This window comes from Chenopodium album, chromosome 1, assembly GCF_948465745.1.
Source record: "Chenopodium album chromosome 1, dcCheAlbu1.1, whole genome shotgun sequence".
Taxonomy (NCBI): Eukaryota; Viridiplantae; Streptophyta; class Magnoliopsida; order Caryophyllales; family Amaranthaceae; genus Chenopodium; species Chenopodium album.
In genome coordinates, this window is record NC_137834.1 from 83,824,824 (window position 1) to 83,844,029 (window position 19,206).

At 36.2% G+C, this 19,206-nt stretch overlaps 2 protein-coding genes and 1 long non-coding RNA gene across 4 annotated transcripts; 1 reads left to right on the plus strand and 2 right to left on the minus strand.

The window, feature by feature from the left end:
* Positions 1 to 4,758: 4,758 nt before the first annotated feature.
* Positions 4,759 to 5,274, minus strand: LOC145637202 (uncharacterized). The gene has a single exon (XM_081688679.1). The coding sequence runs from the start codon at positions 5,272 to 5,274 to the stop codon at positions 4,759 to 4,761; it is 516 nt and encodes a 171-aa protein (XP_081544805.1).
* A 3,375-nt stretch (positions 5,275 to 8,649) lies between these two features.
* LOC145637204 (receptor-like protein 48) lies at positions 8,650 to 11,022 on the minus strand. The gene has a single exon (XM_081688681.1). The coding sequence runs from the start codon at positions 11,020 to 11,022 to the stop codon at positions 8,650 to 8,652; it is 2,373 nt and encodes a 790-aa protein (XP_081544807.1).
* A 781-nt stretch (positions 11,023 to 11,803) lies between these two features.
* Positions 11,804 to 17,263, plus strand: LOC145622248 (uncharacterized). Of its 2 annotated transcripts, none has more exons than XR_014108981.1 (5): positions 11,804 to 12,144; positions 13,131 to 13,271; positions 14,177 to 14,286; positions 15,961 to 16,039; positions 16,321 to 17,263. It is a non-coding gene; the product is annotated as an uncharacterized LOC145622248 (long non-coding RNA). The 2 variants fall into 2 exon arrangements; XR_014109032.1 differs by having other exon boundaries at positions 15,966 to 16,039.
* Positions 17,264 to 19,206: the final 1,943 nt, after the last annotated feature.

Below are 19,206 nucleotides of genomic sequence, written 5' to 3' on the forward strand. Positions count from 1 at the left end.
GGGAGCTTGTTTAAGGCCGTACAAGGATTTCTTCAAGCGACAAACAAGATTCTCCTTTCCTGGAGCAACAAATCCCTCGGGTTGCTTCATATAGATCTCCTCTTCAAGTTCACCATGGAGAAAGGCAGTTTTGACATCGAGTTGTTCTAACTCCATGTCAAACATAGCAACCATAGCAAGAAGGACTCTAATAGAGGTATGATGAACAACAGGAGAGAAAATCTCATTAAAGTCAATACCTTCTCTTTGATGGCATCCTTTGACTACTAGACGTGCCTTCCATCTTGCAGGTTCAACTCCGGGGATTCCTTCCTTTTGCTTGTAAATCCATTTGCAAGTGAGTGCCTTTCGACCTTTTGGAAGCTTGACCAAATCCCAAGTGTCATTCTTGTGAAGACTTTCAATTTCTTCACTCATCGCCACAAGCCATTTATAAGAGTCGGGACTTGCGATGGCCTCTGAATAAGATGATGGCTCAACTCCAATTGGAGTTTCTTCACCAACTGATAATGCATAAGCAAGGAGATACTCATCACTCGAGTATTTTGATGACTTTTTGATTGGCCTCTTCGAACGATCTCTTGTAAGATTGTAATCATCAGGTTGTTGTTGTTGTGGGCTTTATGGCTGGCTTGAATCACTGGTAGATGGAGTATCACCATCATGGCTAGATTGTGGACTTGATGAAGAATCATCTTCAGTAGTGTGAGAAGGGCTACTAATCTCAAACTCCACCTTCTCACTATCTTCATGTTCTCCACTAGAGGACTCCAAACTAGATGATTTAATCATAGCATTTTCATTAAAAGTAACATCTCGGCTAAGAATGACTTTCTTAGACTCGAGATTCCATAATCTATATCCCTTAGATTCAGAAGAATAGCCAATGAAAATGCATTTAACAGCTCTAGGAGCTAATTTGCCATCATTAATATGAGCATAATTTAAGCAGTACAACCAAATACTCTAAGAGGAGAGTAATCAACAGTTGTACCTGAATATATCTCCTCTGCAACTTTGAAGTCAATGGAAGAGTGTGGAGAACGGCTGGCAATATATGCTGCCGTGGATATTGCTTCCGTCCACAAATCTCGGCGATGCCACAATCCAGCATTAGAGATCATACATCGAGCTCTTTCTAGAAGAGTTCGATTCATACGCTCGGCAACTCCATTTTGTTGCGGCTTCCCAGGAAATGTCTTGTGTCTAGCAATTCCAACTTGAGCACAAAACTCTTGAAATTCATCTTCGCAGAACTCCAAACCACGATCAGTCCTGAGCTTTTTGACTTTCTTCCCAATCTGGTTCTCAACAAGAGCTTTCCACTTCTTAAAAATGAAGAAGGCTTCATTTTTCTGCCTTAAGAAATAAACCCAGACTTTACGGGAGAAATCATCAATGATAGACATGAAATAACGTTTTCCAGAATAAGAGGTGACCCTACTAGGTCCCCACAAATCAGAGTGGACATAATCAAGAATATCTTTAGTTCTGTGAGTAGCAGTAGAGAAACTTACTTTCTTCTGCTTTCCATAAACACAATGCTCACAGAATTGCAGCTTACTCGTGCCAGGAGAGCCAAGATGTCCACGTTTGCTCAGGATCTCCAATCCTTTCTCACTCATGTGACCAAGGCGCATATGCTACAATTGAGTGAGTTGAGAATCGGATAGTGAAGATGATACGGCTGCTGCACCTGTTACTGTATGTCCTTGCAAGACATACAAACTGCCATGCTTATTGGCCTTTAAGGCAACTAGGGCACCTTTTGTGACCTTCAAAACTCCACCTTCAGCCGAAAACTTGTAACCAAGAGAGTCTAGGGTACAGTCTTAATGGGAAATGATGTTTCCTGTAAGGCTGTTGGCATAGGATCAATCAAAATCAAGACTCATGATGGCGTTGTCAGAACCTTAACTAAGGTTCGTCACATTCCTGACTTAAAACGCAACTTAATATCTCTTGGTACCCTAACAAGTGGTATCAGAGCCAAAGGTCATTATGTCGACTACTACTAAGTTCGACATCGAGAAATTCGATGGTAAGATAAGCTTCAGCATCTGGAGGATCCAGATGAAAGCCGTTCTTACTCAGAACGGATTGAAGAAGGCATTGGATGGTAAATCAAAGAAGCCATCTTCAATGACCGACGAGCAATGGCAAGAGCTAGATGAGAAAGCTCTGTCCGCCATTCAATTATGTCTTACGAAGGAGGTTCTTCGAGAAGTCATACATGAGGAGACTGCTGCCGGTCTATGGTTGAAGTTGGAATCGCTTTACATGACCAAGAGTCTAGCAAACAAACTCCGGCTCAAGGAAAGGCTTTACACCATTCGCATGGTTGAAGGTACATCTCTCCAAACCCATCTCAATGAATTTAATTCTATCATAATAGATCTTGAAAATTTGGATGTGAAGATTGATGATGAAGATAAGGCTGTCTTATTAATCGTCTCCCTACCTCCCTCTTACAAACACTTCAAGGAAATCATGCTTTATGGAAGTAATGATTCACTTTCTTTTGAAGATGTTAAATCAAATCTTTTATCAAAAGAAAAATTTGACCTTGAAGTTCATACTGAAGATAAAGGAGAAGGTTTAAATGTAAGAGGGAGATCTCAAGAAAGAGGAAATTCACACAAAAAGAAATTTAGATCTAAATCTAGGGGACGTAAACCAAATGTCACCTGTCGTTATTGTAAGAAATCTGGGCACGAAGTCTCTGATTGTTTCAGATTGAAAAACAAGAAGGAAAAAGAAGAAAAATCCAAACAACCTCAAAAATCCGCTGAAGCTAGCAACGTTGAGACTGATTCTGAAAGTGACACAATGTTACTTGTAACCTCTGAAAAGAAAAGTTTCAATGAATGGATTTTTGATTCTGGTTGCACCTATCATATGAGTCCTCATAGGGACTGGTTCACCACATATGAATCTGTTGATTGTGGTACAGTCTTAATGGGAAATGATGTTTCCTGTAAGGATGTTGGCATAGGATCAATCAAAATCAAGACTCATGATGGCGTTGTCAGAACCTTAACTAAGGTTCGTCACATTCCTGACTTAAAACGCAACTTAATATCTCTTGGTACCCTAACACATATATATATAGGACCCTTTGCTAAATTTTTTAATTGTCCGTAGTCCTTTGGTTCATTTTTCTATCATATTGAATGGCTTTTCATTTTTTTTTATTGTACACATGCTCAAAATTTCAAAGGACTATGTTGTGAAATATTATGGTTAGATTTGTTAGATAACGTACTTTCATATAAGTACTTTCACATGTTCACCCAAAAACATACAAGTACTTTCACATTTATATTGTAGATAGTATTTGGGTTTCAATTATTTTGATGGAAAACATCTGATGCGAAAAAAATGAATAGGAGAGGAAAATGGTTCCATTGTCGCCTATAACAAGCATGCCTCCAGTAGCACTGGCAAGTATCCCAGGGACGAAGTTCAGAAGTAACTTAGACAGAGTCCAGTCTGTGATCTCTTACTAGCCCTTAGTACAAGCACATAGCTTTATTGCTAGATTTGTTATTGATGAACCAATTATCACCTTAACCCAAAAAGAATACTACTACAAATAAGTAGAAGTTAAAAATTTCTCAGGAACTCCAAGCCGATACCATAGCTGCATAAAGGTGCCTAATACCGGGCAAAAATCAAAGGGGAATGCATCTAGTTTCTGTCTATATACACATGCACACAGTATCAAAAAGCACCATACAACAAATACTAAATTCATCAGTCAGAAGTTTAAATTTTCCAACCCAATTCAGAAGCTTCCCCTGCTTTATACAACTAATATTTTTATGTCCCTAGAAACCAGATGAGGTTCAAATTAACATTTACAATAAGCCACTCTTTTTAGACTTTTAACATGATGGTTCAAACAATGCAGCAAGATTTTACCAAACCATAGGAAGTAGATGTCAATTTAATCAATAACTTACTCAGGAAGGTGAAGACAGAGAAAGATTTTACCTCAAGAAGGGTAAATATATATTCAGTGATGACTTAATTTCAATTAGAATTCTTCTGGTCTCCAACCTCAAACAATATCTGCTTAAATGACCTTCTATTCATCCATATGCATAAGTTCTTCCATTTATGTTCCCTTTCCTATTTCTGACTTTACAACTTGGGAATCTGATAACATTATCATTACTGTTTATCAGAGAAGAAAAAAGCCTCTGAAATGCAGATGCAATGTGGCAAGTTTGCAGGAAGAATTTTTTTTGGGCTTGCAAGATACTTGCTAATGGCAAGAGAAAAGTCACTTGGTGTCCCACTGTCGAATGTTAATGGCTAGCAAAAGATGCAGCTCTTAATGATCAGGATGATTCACTTTTGCATACACTTAGTTTTCTTTGCTTGTATTATATTGCAAAACAACACTACTAAACTCAGTAGCAGCAAAATTACAGATAGTACACCACCACGCTCAAAAGCAGTACAAGATATTACACCACCACACTCATTAGTTTCTACTTGATACTTGTACACAGTTCATCACAGCGCCACACTCAGTACCTGTGGACTGTGGTATTCTAGCAACTGCCTGATGCTTCACTTAATTCTAGAACCTATTAAAACACCAAATTCCAGCCGAATCACTTGCTAATTGGCACATCGAGGATTTGTTTACCTTTAACACCCATCAGAACATCACTGGCTTTACCAAACATCCTAATTTCAGCAGGGCTAAGCAAGTTTTTTGAGAAAGTAGATGGCTGGAACTTGGAACTACTGAGCCAAAGCCAAACAAATTACACAAGCACGAACTGAACCTTTTGACACATGAATGTCTAGACAAAAGGGTTCATGGAAAGGCCCTGTGAGTTGGTTGACAGTTGGACTTCTTAACCTTTTCCCAGCAGATGAGCCATCAAGATCATGATTACAAATAACATAGTTCTCCTCGATAGTTTTAACAAGCTGCTCCTTGTTCACCAAGAAACAATCTTTTGAATCAGGCTTCTTGCTACTTGCCTGCTGACTGTCCCGACCCTTCAAAGGCTTTTGCGTGTTTTGAGCCAAATCACATTTCAGGCTTTCTTTCTTCTTGCTTTCCTTTTCATCATTTGTACTAGACTCTAACTTCTTTCCATGATAGTCAAATTTGTATTCTTCAAACTCCATCGAACTTTTCTCAATCTTGTAAAAAAGGCTTCCATAGAGTCTCATATCTTCAATCTCATCAATATCAGGATCATCCTCAACTTGTTCGAGATGATCATCTACTTCCTCTAAATCAACCATTCTCCACTGATTCCTTTTGTTTGCTCTTTGAAACACTAGACAAACCCGATGAAGTAGACCAAGTATCTAAATCAACAACCTCAATTTTACGGCTATCAAGTTGAGGTTGATCCGACAAAGCAATGACATATTAGAAATCCCTCCAAGACAATTCCTTGAACCATTGCCATTCTCAACCAAAGTCGATGAATAAGAATTCCTTTCACCCTCGTCACTACAAACCCGGCTTGAAAAATATCTATTCAAGAGGGTAATACTACAAGGATTTACTATCGAATTCGAGGAAGCAATTCTTCTCAGTAAGACTAACATCTTGCGGTTTAGCACAAAACAATGGCTAACACATAGTACATACCAAATGTCATCAAAATCGACTCTATCTTTCAGTTACAAGTTTTACAAATAGCATTGGAGATCAGAGAAGACAATACACAAGTTAAAAAATTTCTTACATATTAAAGCAAGAATCTACCTTCACATATTATCAGCAAAATAATTAACAAAACAAATACAACCCAACAATTGATTTAATTTAAGCAGTATATTAATGGTTTTTTTTTTTTTTTTCAATGTCAGCTCAAATTTATGGGCAAATGATAATGATATATAAACAGCAATGAAACATTTCCTAAAAAAAAAAAAAACTGCAATGAAACAGAAAGTTGTGAAATAACACATCTTTAAAACAAAATAACATAAAAACTACGTGGACCACTACAGACATTGCCAAGAATGTAGAATAGCAAACGAGAATGAAAGCTATTCTCTAGTAAGCTAGTATGTTATAGGTTTACATTCAGATTTGCATTTGCAAGGGATTGGACTGACAATCAAACTCCCGATGATGGACGAGGGCGAAAACCCAACTCCGATATCATCACACACGACCTTAATATCGCACTTGTCAAAATAATTATCACGAGGACGTACATAGTGACCCTGAGCTTCTAAACCAAACCGTATAACATTATCCCGATAGATTGAATCGTTTCCAAGGTTGTGTGCATTGATGAGCATTCCAAATTCAATCTGGCGTTCTTTATCATCCATAAGAAAAGCATCAAGTGACGTCGATGAAATAACCTCATCATTTTGGTGATACTCTAATAACACTTGCATTTCATCAAAACACAATAAACCTTCATACTTGTTCTTTAATGTGACAGTAAAGTTCAAATCAGCTGTTACACGTTTCTCAGTATTATTATATACTTTCATGGAAAGAGAATCAACCTCAAACTCTGGAAAAGAATCACCATGGTTGTCACAGACGATGGCAACCGATGCTAAAATCAGGATAAGAACAAATACGGATACAAGTACGACTTCGCAGTCGATTTTGTTGCTGCAATTGTTCTTGTTGTAATTAGCTCCTAAAACCATAACCGAATATTTTTCGACACGTAAACTGGTGAAAAAGTTGAATCGGGCTGCAAGTTACAATTTATAAGAACTTTTGGACTTTAATTTGCAATTTTTTTTTTTTTAAAATGACTGCAAATTGCAAAGTACAAACTTTTAATGACTACAATTTGCAAATTTTTCTTTTTTTATGAAATTATTATTTTTATTTAATTGTAATGCTCAATTAATATTTTTAATTTTCAAATGCCACTGTAAGAATGGTTCAAATTGTCAAATTTCTTTCTAAGAATTAAAACATTCTCACCTTCTTAAGAGCACCAAGTACTTTTTATTCCTACTTGCATGATGATCTTCCTTACGCAGAATTTTCATCACCAGTATATGAAGAAAGCTGCAATTCCATTCTCTATACCTCTTGACATAAAGAAGAGGCCCTAAAAAGACGGTGATCCCAACAGGAAACCCAACTTCAGCACCCATCAACATCCACTCAAATGCGCTCTTTGAGTTCCAATTTGAATCTTGTGAATTCGTTCTTGGATCAACTTCATTTCTACTAAATGGTGTCAATGGTGGACCATATAGTCCTTGGTTGCCTTCGTATGAAGATGCGTTGAATGATTGAAGTTGAGTGCTTGTTGGGATCTCACCTGACAACTTATTGTAAGATAGGTTCAAATACCCGAGAAAATAGAGGTTTGCAAGTTGTGGAGGAATTCTCGCACTAAAGGCGTTGCACGAGAGATCTAGAGATTGAATTTGGCTTAGATTACCGATTGATGGAGGAATCTTGCCCGAGAAAGAGTTGTGTGAGAGGTTGAGTACTATAAGGCCATTCATATTTCCCAACTCTTTTGGTAGCTCCCCATGGAAGAAATTATTGGAGAAGTCAATAATGCTGAAGACCGTTAAGATGTATTGTAGCTCATATGTGTTACCTTTGAATGTGACTGCCACTGGGTTTTGATAGTATGCATCAACTAAATTAAGATGACTTAGTAGTTTTGCTGCCTCTTTCCTTGTTCCTCCCATCATTGATGTCCACTTGAAAAGAAAATGGGCTCTTTTGGCTGGTTTTGTAGGTCGAGGGTGGTTTGCTGGGATTGGGTGACGACGGTGGGGGCTGGGTAGGGGTGATGGCCGAGGGAACTTACGCTAGTGGTGGAAACTGACGCCGGTGGTGGTTGGGTTAAAATTTTAAGGATGAAATATTTGTAATTTATATATATTTTATCAAATAAATAATTGAAATGTGTACAAAATGGGGCCCACTAACGGTTTTTTGGATGACAAAGTTAAGTGGTGATGAAATCAATTTTTTGGATTTTTTGTGGTGTTATAATAAAAGTGTTAAAATTTGTGGTGTTAAAAAAAATTTGTGTGATTTTTGTGGGGTTATTTTCTAAATTTCCTTTAAAAAATGCTAAATTTTAATAATATTATGGAAAACTTAAAAAAAAAAAAAAACTCTACTTTTAGCGTTTTTTTTATTTATTATTTTTTTTTATGTTAAGTTCAAAAAATCTCATATAATTAAAGTTTTTAAAGGTTATTAAGAATAATATTAACCATTATCTAAGATTTAATGCATAAATAAATTTAAGGAAAAAATCGGTCTGGTCCGAGTCATTTTTTTTTTCAGTTCAGATCGATTTTTTGAATATCTTAATCATAAAACCATCTAAAGTATAGTTTAATACCAACGTGTGTTCCTAGATTTCACTCAAATTGTTATAAGTTGAGAATTCCTGGTATTTGTTGGTTTAAAATAAGAATGTATATTGTCTTTGATTGGCAACTTTTGAGTTTGTGTTGTCAAAAAAAAAAAAAAAAAAAAAAAAAAAAAATTGATTTTGTTTATTTTTCATTGAAATTTTTGCCATTAGCTTTAATCTCGCTTGCCCTTTTTGACACTTAAATCGTACTAAATGCAAATTAAGAAAATACAAACACAAGCAAAATCACACATTATTTCTACATTGACAATCTAAGCTTGAAACGGTCTCAACTTTAACGTCTATGCCTTTGTTGCCTGTTGTGTTGCCTTACCCTTCTCTTTCTTCCCCTTGCATGACCTTCCTTACGCAGAATTTTCATCACCGGTATATGAAGATAAATGCAATACCACTCTCTATATCTCTTGATATAAAGAAGAGGCCCTAAAAAGACGGTGATCCCAACAGGAAACCCAACTTTAGCACCCATTAACATGCACTCAAATGCGCTCTTTGAACTCCAATCTGAACCTTGTGATGATGAATTCGTTCTTGGATCAACTTCATGTCTATTAAAGGGTGTCAATGGTGGACCATACAGTCCTTGGTTTCCCACGTATGAAGAAGCGTTGAATGATTGAAGCTGAGTGCTTGTTGGGATCCTTCCTGACAACTTGTTGTAAGATAGGTTCAAATACTCGAGGAAATTCAGGTTTGCAAGTTGTGGAGGTATTCTTCCACTGAAGGCATTACAAGAGAGATCTAAGGATTGAATCTGGGTCAGATTTCCAATTGTTGGAGGAATCTTTCCCGAGAAAGAGTTGTGTGAGACGTTGAGGACAATAAGACCATTTAGATTTCCCAACTCTTTTGGTAGCTCCCCATGGAAGAAATTATTGGAGAAGTCAATAATGCTGAAGACCGTTAAGATGTATTGTAGATTATATGTGTTACCTTTGAATGTGACTGCCACTGAATTTTGATAATATTCACCACCTAAATCACTTAGTAGTTTTGATTCATCTTTCCTTGTTCCTTCCATCATTAGTGTCCACTTGAAAAGGAAATTGGCTCTTAGTTCACCAGAGAAATGATTGGACGCAAGGTCCACAATTTGAAGCCTTGGCCAAATTGAGTGACTACGTGGGCAAACCAAAGTTCCATTAAAATTGTTGGATCTAAGGATGAGTACTTGCAAGTTGGGCAAGCTTTTCAAGTGGCAAGGGAAGTTGTCATTTAATTCATTATTCCCAAGATCTAACACCTGTAATTCCTCACAATTGGCAAGAGTTCGAGGAACACGTCCTTGAAGAAAATTGCTATTCAAGTCTAGTGTTTTTAATTGGCAATATTGATCAACCAATTTAGCAGGGATTTTACCTTTTAGATTGTTTCCTCTCAAATTAAGTACGTTGAGGCTTTCCATGGAAAGAAGACAATCAGGAATCGTCCCATTTAAATGATTGAACTCTAAATTAAGAAGACTAAGACCTGTGGCATTGCATAGTGTCAGAGGGATATTCCCATGTAGGTTGTTATTTGAAAAAGACAAGTAGTAAGCATTGGTTAGATAGATGTCTATGTTTGTGTCAATATAATTAGTAAAATGATTGTTGGAAAAATCTAAATAATTCGAATAAGTTGATACTTTTCTTGTGACATTCATACCGAAGGCAGATATTATGGGGAAATGGTGGTGGTGTTTTTTGCTTTTTTCTTTTTCAGAAATTACGGATGAGATGTTCAAAGCTGGAATTGGTTCAAATTCCACCAAGTGGTTGCCAGAAAGGTTCAAGTTGTTTGTATTGGCCAATATCCACCAGGGCAGAGTGCCTGATATCTGATTCATTGAAAGATCAAGAGTAGTTATTGATGTTTGATTTCTTAGAAATTCAGGAATGGAGTGTAAGTTGCAAGAAACTAGATTAAGATGAACTAATTGGGGAAAAGAAGAGTTTATACCACAGCCGTTAGTATCAACTGACAAGTGATTGTACGAGAGATCAAGATCCCAAAGGTTCTTATAGCTCTGGAGAAACGCAGCTAGCTTTAGTGTACCATTGAACCTGTTTGATGACAGGTATAGCTCTTCAACCTCTCTCCATTGGAATATTGACTGTGGGATTAAGCCTTCCAAGTTATTGTTGCTGAAATCAACAAGTTGTAGATTAGAAGAAGGTGCCACAAACTCATTTATTTGACCGCTGAATTTGTTAGCCTTCAAATATAAACATTGGAGTGATGGCATCGCAAATATTGAGGTAGGAATACTTCCACTTAATGAATTGTATGACAAATCCATTTTCATTAAGTTGGCTAGTTTCCCCCAATCTATAGCTGTAAGACTACCACTGATGTGGTTGTAGCTAAGATCCAATTGTGTAAGATTTTTTGCTGATGAAATCGACCCAGGGATGTTTCCATGGATATTGTTTTCTGATAAATCTAAAAATTGGAGGTACGGCAGACGGAACAAGCTACTAAAGTTGTTGATGAAACCAGTGATATTTAAGTTGGATAAAGACAGATCAGTGACATGGGTAGACGAGTCGTCGCATTGGATGCCATTCCACAAGCAGCAGTCTGTGCTTTGATTCCAGTCCCTTAGCCTGTTGGTATCATTGGGGGTGAATGTGATATTATTTTTGAATTCAACAAGTAAAGACATGTCATCATCATGACAATGGCTAGAAACAAAATGTGTGTGGAGGCAGCAAATGCATAACAACCATACAAATATCAACCAAGAAAGAAATGGGATACTTTTCATTTCATTATGCATTTTATTAAATTCAAGGAAGAAGCTGAAAGAGAGAGTAAAAGTAAAGATGATTTATGGGAAGAAATGGTAGTAGCTAGTTTGTAGAATTGGTATGGTATGGTAGGAATTGGGGCACCTCTATTTAAACACTACAATTAATTCCGATGACTAGACTAACAACATGCTGGTCATGCAAAATTGAATTAGAATTGATTAATAACCTTTTGTTTGCAAAGAAATCTCGTGGAAAATGGAAATTAATCCATTTTACGGGCCATTACTACTTTTGCGCTAATTTCCATCTCCTTTTTGACCTTTAAGTTGATTTTGCACCGTGTTTGCCACAAAGTTGCACATTTCACACCTATCTTTCCAATATTAGTCTACTACCGTGTAATATCTATCTACAACCCTTCAAAGACCACAACATGTGTAATGACGCTTTTATCCTTGTGTAATGACGCTTTTATCCTTGTAATAGTATTTTACAAATAGTGTAATGACGCTATTTGTGCTTCCGTTTATACCCTCGAGCTACTTTTAATTTTCGAAATTGCCCTTCAGGCTTGATTTCAGCATTTGTCTTGTTGGTCTTCTTTCAGTCCTACTTTTTCCCCTTTTCATGCTCCACCATTCAAATCTTCCATTTGCTTTCTCTCTCCTTTGAACCAGTCTTCCACACTATCACTCTATCTCTCCTTTCTCACTTCATTTTCTCTCTCTTCGCTCTCCACTCTGCACTCATCTCTCCTTAATCCATTTTTTCTCTGTATAGACTCTAAACCCAAAAACACAAACTTTCAGAATATTAGGTAGTTTCTTCTCCATTGAAGCGTATTCCAAGTTTATCACTGTTTGATTACAACATTATTCGAATACCTCGCACTAAAGTCGAATATCAGACTAAATATGCTCCTCCTCAAGAGGTATTATGCAATTATTTTGACTTTTTCTTTGCTGCAATCTCAGTAATGTTGCTATCAATGGTTACTCTTTCTGCCGGCGACACCGTCCCTTTAAGTAGGATGGGTCAGTGCTCTTACCACTCTGTCTGTTTTCTCTCTCTCCTCTACTTTTAAATTACTGTAATTTTTGTCACTAATATCTCATTTTTTTATTGATTTTTTTGATTGATATTGAATGTGCGCATCAGATGATTTTATTTCTTTTTTTTTTTTCTGCAATTTTACAAAATATATGAGTGATTTCCATGGTGTGACTTGTGAAAGAGTATATATCATGATTTAATGTGATTAAGGGGAGTAATAGAAACTGTGTTTGTTGCAAATTGATGATTTCAAAAATTTATTGCAAGACATTGTTTATTATTGTAAAATTTTCATAGCAGATCAAATAGGTCCGAGAACTATGTGATGAGAGGGAGTATTAATTTTCAAGAACCTAACATCGGTTCTAAGTCTAACAATGGTAATAAGAATTTAGGAAGTAGAAGGTAGTGATACATAAGCAAAATCGAGTGATATCGGGTCTTAAGATCAATGAAATTCAGCTCTTGGAAATTTGCAGTAGAAATTCATAAGCAAAATCGAGTGCTGTTTGCGTGAAAATTGTATTGGTGAAATTTACATTGATTATTCTTTCACATGATACAAGTTTCATTTATGCAATCATGTTGATGAATGAGAAGAAGTTTAGGTGTCTTCCATGGTATGTTTAAGTGATCATAGCAATTTAGGAGAATGTACTATCTTATCTGCTTATGTAGAGTGAATTACATTATTTGTTTCGCGTGAAGTAAAAATAGTACTCCAATATGGTAGTTTCATGAGAGAGTAGTGAAAGTAGAATTACTGTGAGGAATATTATGAGAATAGGGCTGCTGGGGGAGAGGGGGGGGGGGAAGAGACATGAGATTTTGTGGGATAACACAACATGAGATTTTTTCTTTGGTAAGTTAATTAATTGTATAAAAATGAAAAGAAGTTTGCTGTATTTTCAATTAAATTTTTGGGAAAATGAAATTGATTGACTTTTGGTGTTATCAACATATGCAGCTCAGGGGACAATTCTCACGCCTAATGAGTTTGTGTTACGAAGAGGCAACTGAGGAATCATAAAATATGCTACCTCAAAGAGAAGCCAATTCCAGCGAGGATTCGAATTTGGAGGAACCGAAATCCCAGGAATATATACAAGTACATGAATTCATAATTTTCTGTCAGAGTAATACCTTTATATTGTATTTACAGTATATGATTTCATAATTTTCTGTGAGTAATCGTTTTCTCCCTTCTATTTAATTACATTTAAGGAGTGTTAATGTTTCATGCTGTAAATGATAATTTAAAGTGCTGTTAATGTGTTGGTCATAATGTTTTTGGCCTGGCTTAAAGGGGGTTTTAGTTGATGATGGGATTATTTAGAAAGAGTTGTTAATGTGTTGGTCATACTGTTTTTGACATTGTTGTTAAGTAGGGAGAGAGTGAGTTATGAGCCAGCTGTATATTTTCCATAAATTTATCACATTAGAGTGTCACCGTTCTGTAATATAGGTAATCTATGTGTAAATGTGTGTTATCTATGAACCTAAGAATTTTGAAGGAAATATATCTGCTATTGCTTAGTGCTAAAAATTGCAATCCAGATTCTAATACCAAATTGATAGAATTTAGAGGCATTAAAAAAAAATCTCGGTTCTCACCATGGTGGGGTTTTCCCCTCTCTGGTAACCCATCAGTTAACATAGAAGCTAAGTAAACAGTTCTGGATTGTAAAAGTAGAAACACAAATGATGGCATCCCATGCTTTGATTACCACTGATAATTTTGATAAATCTGATTAGTTTTATCCTGTAATGAAAGCTATCGTTTGCACTTGTTTTGGTTGTTTATGTAGGCTGTGCCATATATGCTGAGTATTTTATCGGAATAATTAGAGACGAGTTCTTTTATCTTGCTTAGGTTCATAAATTGTCCTACACCGTTGATTGCTTTTTCTACTCGTGATTTGGACTGTTGTTTTGATATGCTTGGTTGCTGCTTTTGTAAGTCACCAATAAATTAGAAGACAAAATGATTGATGACATAGTCTCTTAATGTAGAGAGTTAGGGCATTGGGTTACTCTCAGCCTATCAATATCGGTGAAATATTTTCCGAAGGGTCTCTGAATCCATATGCTGATGGAGATGATCCTTATGCATTTAATTAAAGGTAGAAAATTATATCCTTGTATCTTTCTACATAAAATAATGTTATTTAATTCTTTACGCTGATGTTGCACTACTAGAAAACATGCAAATTACGACGGAATTTTTCCGTCGGAAACACCCTAAATTCCGTCGGAAATGGGGTTTCCGACGGAATTTCCGTCGTAACGGGTCGTCGGAATACATATTGTAGGAAAACCAGCTTTTCCGACAAAATTTCCGTCGGAAACACTATTCCGACGGAAATTCCGACGGAATTTCATCTGTCGGCAGGAATTTTCAGGCCATTTCAGGCCAGTGAAAATCCGTCGGAAAATTCCGACGGAATATAATCCGCCGAAATATTTCGACGGAAATTCCGTCGTAAAAATGTTTCAAAAAAACAAAAAAAAAAAACAGCCACCCACCACCCCAGACCACCACCCCAAACCACCAGTCCCCCTCATCCAAACCCAACCACAACCACACACCACCACCCCACACCACCAGTCTTCCCCCCATCCGGACCCAACCACAACCACACACCACCACCCAACACCACCAGTCTTCCCCCCATCCGGACCCAACCACAACCCACACCACCACCGACCCTATCCCACCACCATACACCACCACCGACACCACCACAACAAAAAATTAGCCCCAAAAACCATAAAATACCCCCAAAAACCGTAAATTAACCCAAAAAAAAAAATTACACGACTAAAGCAAGAAATAACACACAAAACCAGTAGATCTACATATTTAATCAAAATTTCATAAAATAAAACGATGTTTAATCAACAAAAATTAAATCAACTATATAAATATACAATTATCTATTTAAATTTACAATTTATCATTACAATAACATATAAAATTAACTAGATCTACGAATCTATCCTAAATTAACACAAGATCTACCAAAAAAGACGGTGGTTGTTGGGTTTGATATTGATGCAGCCCGGTTGTTGGTGTTGCGAATCTGTTGCGCGCGATTGATGTTGGTGGTGGTGTGTTGTTGCGGTTGTTGTTGTCGGTTGGTGGTGGTGTGTTGTTGCGAATCTCGTTGTTGTTGTCGTTGTTTGATGTAGGTGAAGAGAAAAGAAACGAAGGAGAGAGAAAGGGCGGTGAAGAGAAGAAGAAAGGAAAGTGAAGGAGAAGAGAAGAGGGGAGAACGAAGGAGAAGAGAAGAGGAACAGAGGACTGAGAAAGGGGGAACGAAGGAGGGGAGAGAGAGAAGGAGAGAGCAAAAACTTAGAGAGAGAATGAGAGGCGGAAATAACAAAGGGGGAAGGGGCTGCTTTAGGGTTTGGGAATTTAAGTATAATTTTTTTAATTATTTTCTGACGGAAAATTCCGTCGAAAATTGTAAATTCCGACGGAAAATTCCGTCGTAATTTTCCGACGGACTATAATTCCGTCGGAACTTTCCGACGGACTATAATTCCGTCGGAACTTTCCGACGGACTATAATTCCGTCGAAAATTGTAAATTACGACGAAAAATTCCGTCGGAAATTAAAATTTCCGACGGAATTTATATTCGTCTGAAATCCGTCGGAAATTTCACTTTTTGCGACGGAAATTCGGGTCCGTCGGAACAAGTCCGTCGTAATTTGCTTGTTTTCTAGTAGTGTTGGTTATTCATATGTTTGTTTTTGATGTTGGGTATATCGCTTTGCGTTATCTTTTGTTAGGTCAGATTAATGTGTTGAAATCAGAGAGGTGGATTGGAAAAGTTATGGAGAATCGTAGCCTTCTGTTCACACAATTAAGGTACCATTTTTTTGCTTTTTTTTCCCTACAATTTGGTATACATTAGAGGCATAGATATATAGCAGATTTAGGAAAGTCATGAACTATACAAATCTGGGGTTTTGGATTTGGAGTGTATCTTGAATTTGGAACTTGTATAACAAGTTTTGAGTGTAATTAAGAAAGACAAGTTATAAACAGAAGTTAAAAATATTAATTTTAAATTATGATCCTCTTCTCATGAATAATGTTGTGGTAGAAGTTAGGGTTCTTGGTTACTAAACATCTTATTGCTTTTACAGAAGAAGGTCAAGTAATTTGCCGACAGATCCAACATGTAGGTCAGGGGATTGTTAAGGCTGAATCCGAGAGCTAGAAGCTCACTGGAAATGAAGAACTTTGAGATGATCTCGAGAAGATACAAATTCAATTTTTTAGGTAAATTATTTTATATTTATACAGATTCAACTTCCAAAGTTGTTTTGCCTTGATAAAATATTGGCAGACAAGTGGAGAATGTGTGCTTATAGACTAGAGTCATCTACTCATCTCATAATAAAACAAATGAACATGAAGAACTATCTATAGTGACAAATTTTGGGATAAATTTGTTGCAACACTTTTGAATATTTGTATAGAAAGGTAGCAATATATCATCTTTTTTATATCTTGTATTATTGAGTATTGACAAAATTAAATAGTGTTCATAAATTATTTAAGACCAAGGAAGTGGCATGACTATGGAAGACTTGGAAGTGCCATAGTATATTAAGTTCGTAAAAGGCCTGCGGATGCAGATTTAATTACTGGTATAAAAAATTGATAGATTAAAGGTGTCTCATTTGTATTTACTAATGGCATGTTGCATTGCATCTTAAATGTCTAACAAAGCAACTTTGCTTGGAAGCATAGCCTTGGTGATCGTGTTTTTCTTAGAGATGTAATAATGGGCAAAAAAAAGGTTCTGATATTGTGGTTGATGACTTCTTTTATGTTGGTAGCTGTAAAGAGGAGCTACTAAATCTTATTCAATTTGTTGACTAGTATGAATTTCTGCCCCACCTCTCTCTTGCTTTCTTTCTATACTGAAAGTTTATGATAATACGGTATTCATTAATGTGAACTTACTCCATTCGTAAGTTATGGCACTAATATATAGTGACAGGACTGCACATACATATTTAATTAATCATTTTTCATCATTTCAGCTCTATATGAACATTACCTTTAGTCTCTAGCTGAAAAAGTATTATTAATTATCTTAGTTTAATTTGCCCCAATTAAAGTAAGCTTTATTAATTGACATCTTGTTGGGTTTAGCTTAATGGTTAATGGTTGTGCATAAGCTGTCAGAATCAAGAAGGGGGTTATGGACAAATTAGTTGATTAGCTGAGTGTAATATGCATTAGTATATGTTCTAGGCATTGCCATGATAGCTATGGCCAATGAAAAGGGTCTTGCCACACTAATTGATTACTTAATGAGTTTTTTGAAAAAAATGGAAATCAGGACATAAAATTGGCGGTCCCCGTGTATCTTCAATGCCTCATTCATTTGATGACCCAATTGCTTGATCTTATCCGATTTGGTTTATTTAAGTTGATTTATTAAATGGGGTTTGTTTGATGTTTGAGGTACCCATTTGGGTTTAATTTTAGATTAAAGTTGATCAGATTTTTTTTGGGTTTGAGAATTTTGGATCCGGTTATTATGATTTGTTGATAATTTTTCATGCTTTAAAAGGTTTTGGAAGTTTATAAGCTAATCTATTGACTGAATTGAGGAGTAAGAGGCTGATTGTGTGTTTTAAGATGGGCAATTTCTCAACTATGTGGGGGCACACCGTGAGAAGGTCAGGAGAGAGAGAGAAAGAAAAAGGGGTATGGAGAGAGATTAGAGGGTGAGAAAAAGGGGTCAGGAGCGAGGAGAGATAGCAAGAAAGGGGAGTTGGGCGAAAGAGCGAGTGAAATAAAGAGAGAATGAGAAACAAGGCCACGAGAGAACAATAAGGGTCAAAAGAGATAGAAATAGAACAATAAGGGAAAGTGGGGCTAGGAAAGAGAGATAGGTTAGGGAAGAGAGAAAGGGATAGAGAGGACGAAATAAAGAGGCATATAGTGGGTAGAGAAGTTGAGGAAAATAAAGGGGGTTAGGGAGGGAGGGGGGGTGGGGGAGAGGGTTTGGGGGAAAAGGAAGCAAGTGTAACCTATAATTTTAAATGTCTTTTATAGGATAGAATAGGGACAAAATGGATTAGAAAGAAAGAAAAAGACTAAGAGAGAGTATGGGCCATGGGCTTTTAAAGGAATGAATGAGTGATATGGGAACAAGCTTGACCTATAATTTTCAAAGGCATAAAAAAAAAGTGGGAGAGAGATAGAGATAGAGAGAGAGGTGAGAAACAATTTAAGAGACCATTCTAAGCGTTTAATTGTTGAAGAGACTTAGATGCTATGGAGGAAGGAAATAGAGAGAAAAAAATGGTATATGAAATAAAGAAATAAAATTGCAATGGGTTTGAAGGAAGGAACAAGGATGAAAAACTGTTTAGTGTAATTTTACTCTAATTGGTACACTATTCTTTCACTTGAGCTCTATAACTCTTTTTGCTACTCAATACAGTCAATACCATACCCTAAAATTTGATATAATTATTATCATTTAATTAATTTTCCTTTTTTTAGATTACTTTGACATTGTTGAATGTTTTTCCCCTTTCTGTTATTGTTGAATTGCTTGTTTATTAATGGTATTATTGTTGAATGTTTTCACACATTGTGGAGTGATTAGTATGTATGATGGATTTCTGTTGTAAAATCAATTGTGGATATTGTATATATCACATGTGCTTTGTAGGATTTGCTTGTAAATGATATGTTGTTGTATTTTGCGTATCTATTTCTTGTTCTCCTGTTTGAGTTTGGATTGTAAAAAGGTGAGGTAATGTTATACAATATCAATATACTTGTAGACAATATGAATAATATTTCTATACTTAATTACAAAATGCTTAATTATTCTTACATTTTTGACAAACATCAAATTATAATTATTTAACATAACAATAATAATCGTTTCTACTCCTTAACGATAAATACAACAATAAGTATTATTACACGTTTACTTACGCTACTATATTATCGACGCTTAACATTAATTTATTGGGCTATCGCGCGTGATTGACACA

Coding starts and splice junctions, on each gene's coding strand:
- LOC145637204 (XM_081688681.1), bottom strand. CDS start 11,022: ATGTCTTTACTTGTTGAATTCAAAAATAATATCACATTCACCCCCAAT.
- LOC145637202 (XM_081688679.1), bottom strand. CDS start 5,274: ATGGTTGATTTAGAGGAAGTAGATGATCATCTCGAACAAGTTGAGGAT.